At 59.4% G+C, this 3,279-nt stretch overlaps 1 protein-coding gene across 4 annotated transcripts in view; it reads left to right on the plus strand.

Moving 5' to 3' along the window:
• RUNX1 (RUNX family transcription factor 1) overlaps positions 1 to 3,279 on the plus strand; it is a 242,891-nt gene that overhangs the window by 153,057 nt on the left and 86,555 nt on the right. For all 4 annotated transcript variants that reach the window (XM_040620989.1, XM_040620991.1, XM_040620988.1 and 1 more), the window contains one exon: positions 2,810 to 3,063. In XM_040620989.1, coding sequence (XP_040476923.1) covers positions 2,810 to 3,063 — 254 coding nt within the window. The remainder of the gene's footprint in view (positions 1 to 2,809; positions 3,064 to 3,279) is intronic.

The following is a 3,279-nucleotide window of genomic DNA, read 5'->3' on the forward strand; positions in this document are numbered from 1 at the left end:
ATGCCCGCGGCGCCGCGGGGACTGACTCTGGGGAAGTTCCCGCCAGCGCGCAAAGCCAGGGTGGGTTCAGCACCCCGGGCCGCTCGGGCGCGCGGGGGCGGGGAGAGGAGCCAGCGCCATTTCCGGGGAGCCGAAGGTGGGTGCGGGGCTCGGGCGACTTGGGCCCAGCGGTGGGCTTTCCGTGCCGCCTGCGGGGGAGCCGACGCTCGGAGAACAGGGAACCAGCCCCGCGGATGCTTTCAACTTTATTTCCCGTAGCTTGTTCTTTGGGGTCTTTCCTGATCGGGACACTCCTTTGCTCGCCGCGAAGCACACTCAGACTGAGTGGGGCGCGCTGCATAATTAAGCCGCAGCCCAGACGCGGTGAAAAACACCAATTAAAGAAAACAAACCAAGAGAGAAAACTGAAAACACAAATCCCTGTTATGGAGACCTAGACCTTCTGGCCTCATTAAATGAATCAGCGCCACTTCTCCACTGCTGCCCACCGGCTACGGTGCCGCGCGGAGCCGCTCTCCAGTCGGGGCCCTCGGCCCTCTGGCCCCCTCGCGGCCGAATCCCACCCAAGCCGGGGAAGCAGAGGCTCGGCCGTGGGTGGCCGCGCAGGGCCCGGGGCCATCCCGGGGCTCCGGCGCCGGTCCCAGGAGCCTCGCGGCGGCCGCTGCATCTCCAGGGCACGAGGGGCGCCTCCCTCCAGCTGGTCTCCGGGCCCGGGCCGCTCGGGGCACAGCGAGCGGCCCAAGCCCTCCCTGGGCCGGCCGGCCTCCTCTTTTTCCACCTCCTCGGTCTCTAGACCGCGGCCGCCTGTGGCGCCGCTGCGCACTGCAGCCCCGGGCGGGCGGCCGCGCGACTGTGCATCTGTGCAGAGACGCAGGGCCGCGGTCCGCACCAGGGCGGGGCCTCGGGCTAATGTGTGAGTGTGTGCGTGTGTGTGCGTGGATGCGAGTGCGCGGGGAGAGCGGGGAGGCCGCGGTAGCCTCGGACTCTCCTCGGGGGTTGCGTACAGTAGCGCGCGGCGGCGGCGGCGGCGGGGGCGCGCGGGCCAATTCCAGGAGCCCGCGGCCGAGAGCCGCGCCCTGGCTGATACCGGAAAGGCCTGTGATTGGCCGGCAGCCGCCCCTATGCAAAAGAGCTGAGGGAATGGAATTCCTCGGGCCGGGCTTACAGTAAAAGCACGTTCATTTCCAGGCACTCTCATTCATAGAGCCAGCGGGCGCAGGCGGGACGGGCGCCCCGCGGCCGGACCCAGCCAGGGCACCACGCTGCCCGGCCTTGCGCCGGCAGGCATCTCTTCCTGGGGCTCCTGGGGACGCCAGAAGAAAGTCAACCTTTTGCTGCTTCTTCTTGACCTGCGTTGGAGCTACGATTTTTTTTTTCTTTCTCTCTTACTTTTGAATGAACTGGCTTCTTGGCTGGATGTTTCAACTTCTTTCCTGCCTGTGAACTTTTCCCCGGTTGTTTCCTTTGACAACTGCAGGAGAAAGTGTGCTGTGCTTCGAGGCCAGACGTGAAGTTGCGTGTGCGTGGCAGTGTGCGTGGGAGTGTGACTGCGTGTGTAATTCGAGCCACCCCATCTGTTTCGATCTGCGCCGCGGAGCCTCTTCTCCAGGCCCGCTCCACCTGCTGCGGTTACGCGGTGATCGTAGGTATAGGCGCGTCCGGGCATTTAACCGGCCGGCGCTGGGGCGACGTTGGAGGAAGATCATCTCGCTACTGCCCAAGTCGGGCTGACTCATCGAGTCGATGTAGACAGTGGCTGGCTTCGGAAGAGTGCGTGTCTGCGTGCGTGTGACTCGGCTGCTGCTCAACTCCCACCAACCACAGGATCAGCCACAAACTTAACCAACATCCCCAAACCCGAGTTCTCAGATGTGGAGAGCCGTACTCTGAGTGTCATCGACTTGGACTTTTTTTTTTTTTTAAGATTAGCTTTTCTTTGAAAAGCTGAATTTTCCGAACTGAGCTTTTTGCCAGAATTTATTAAGAGAACATGACAAGTTATTTCTAGACCAGCCCTTCTTCAACTACTGAAGCTTTTCAAGGCTACTTAAAAAAAAAAAAAGCAGCGAACATTAATGGATTTCTGTTGTGTTTAAATTCTCTACAGATTGAATTGTAAATATTTTATGAAGTAGAGCATATGTATATATTTATATATACGTGCACATACATTAGTAGAATGACCTTTGGAAGTCGCAGCTCTTGCTTTTAAGAACCGAAGCCAGTTTTGCATGATGAAAGCGGCTCTGCGTATGGTAGACACTCGTATATTTTGTGTTGTACTGGGACTTTAAACAAAACTCACCTGAAAAAAAAAGAAAAACCTGACAGGCGATTAACTACTGGAACTTCCAAATTATGTATTTGCTCGTCCTTTTGCTCTCCGTATAAATATTTTAGGAAGTGTATGAGAATTTTGCCTCCGGGTTTTTTTTTTTTTTTTTTTTTTTTTTTAACATCCAAAGACTGAAGTTAAACTCTGAAAGCAAGACTCAGAAGACAGTCTCCTTTGGCATTTGACTTTGGATTCTAGTCGCCCAATTTTTAAAGCATTAAGCGATCGGTTGCTAGGAGCCCTGCCGGGTCTGAAGCTGACCGGCATCACAGAACTTTCCCCCTCCTGGACTGTTAGTAACTTAGCCTCCAGCCTCCCCCAGTCCCCCTCCCCCCGCAGCAATAAAGGCCCCTGAACTTGTATGTTGGTCTCCCTGGAGCTGCTCGCCGAAGATCCGCGCCCCTGTCGCCGTCTGGTAGGAGCTGTTTGCAGGGTCCTAACTCAATCGGCTTGTTGTGATGCGTATCCCCGTAGATGCCAGCACGAGCCGCCGCTTCACGCCGCCTTCCACCGCGCTGAGCCCGGGCAAGATGAGCGAGGCGCTGCCGCTGGGCGCCCCGGACGCCGGCGCCGCCCTGGCCGGCAAGCTGAGGAGCGGCGATCGCAGCATGGTGGAGGTGCTGGCCGACCACCCCGGCGAACTGGTGCGCACCGACAGCCCCAACTTCCTCTGCTCCGTGCTGCCCACGCACTGGCGCTGCAACAAGACCCTGCCCATCGCTTTCAAGGTATTCGGCCCGGAGCGGGTGGCGGAGAGGACAGGCGGAGGCCGGCGGAGGCCGGGGGCGATCCGGGAGGGCAGCGGCCAGGCGGGCGGGGCCGGGTTCTAGAAAGGGGCCGGCGCTGCCCCCCGCGGCCCCTGGTCCATCCTCCTGCTCTCGGGACACTGGGGATGCTGGGTTGCCTTGGCGATCCTCCGTGTGTGTGTGCGGGGGGGGGGGGGG

This window comes from Ursus maritimus, unplaced genomic scaffold (genome assembly GCF_017311325.1).
Source record: "Ursus maritimus isolate PB19 unplaced genomic scaffold, ASM1731132v1 scaffold_4, whole genome shotgun sequence".
NCBI classification, from domain to species: Eukaryota; Metazoa; Chordata; class Mammalia; order Carnivora; family Ursidae; genus Ursus; species Ursus maritimus.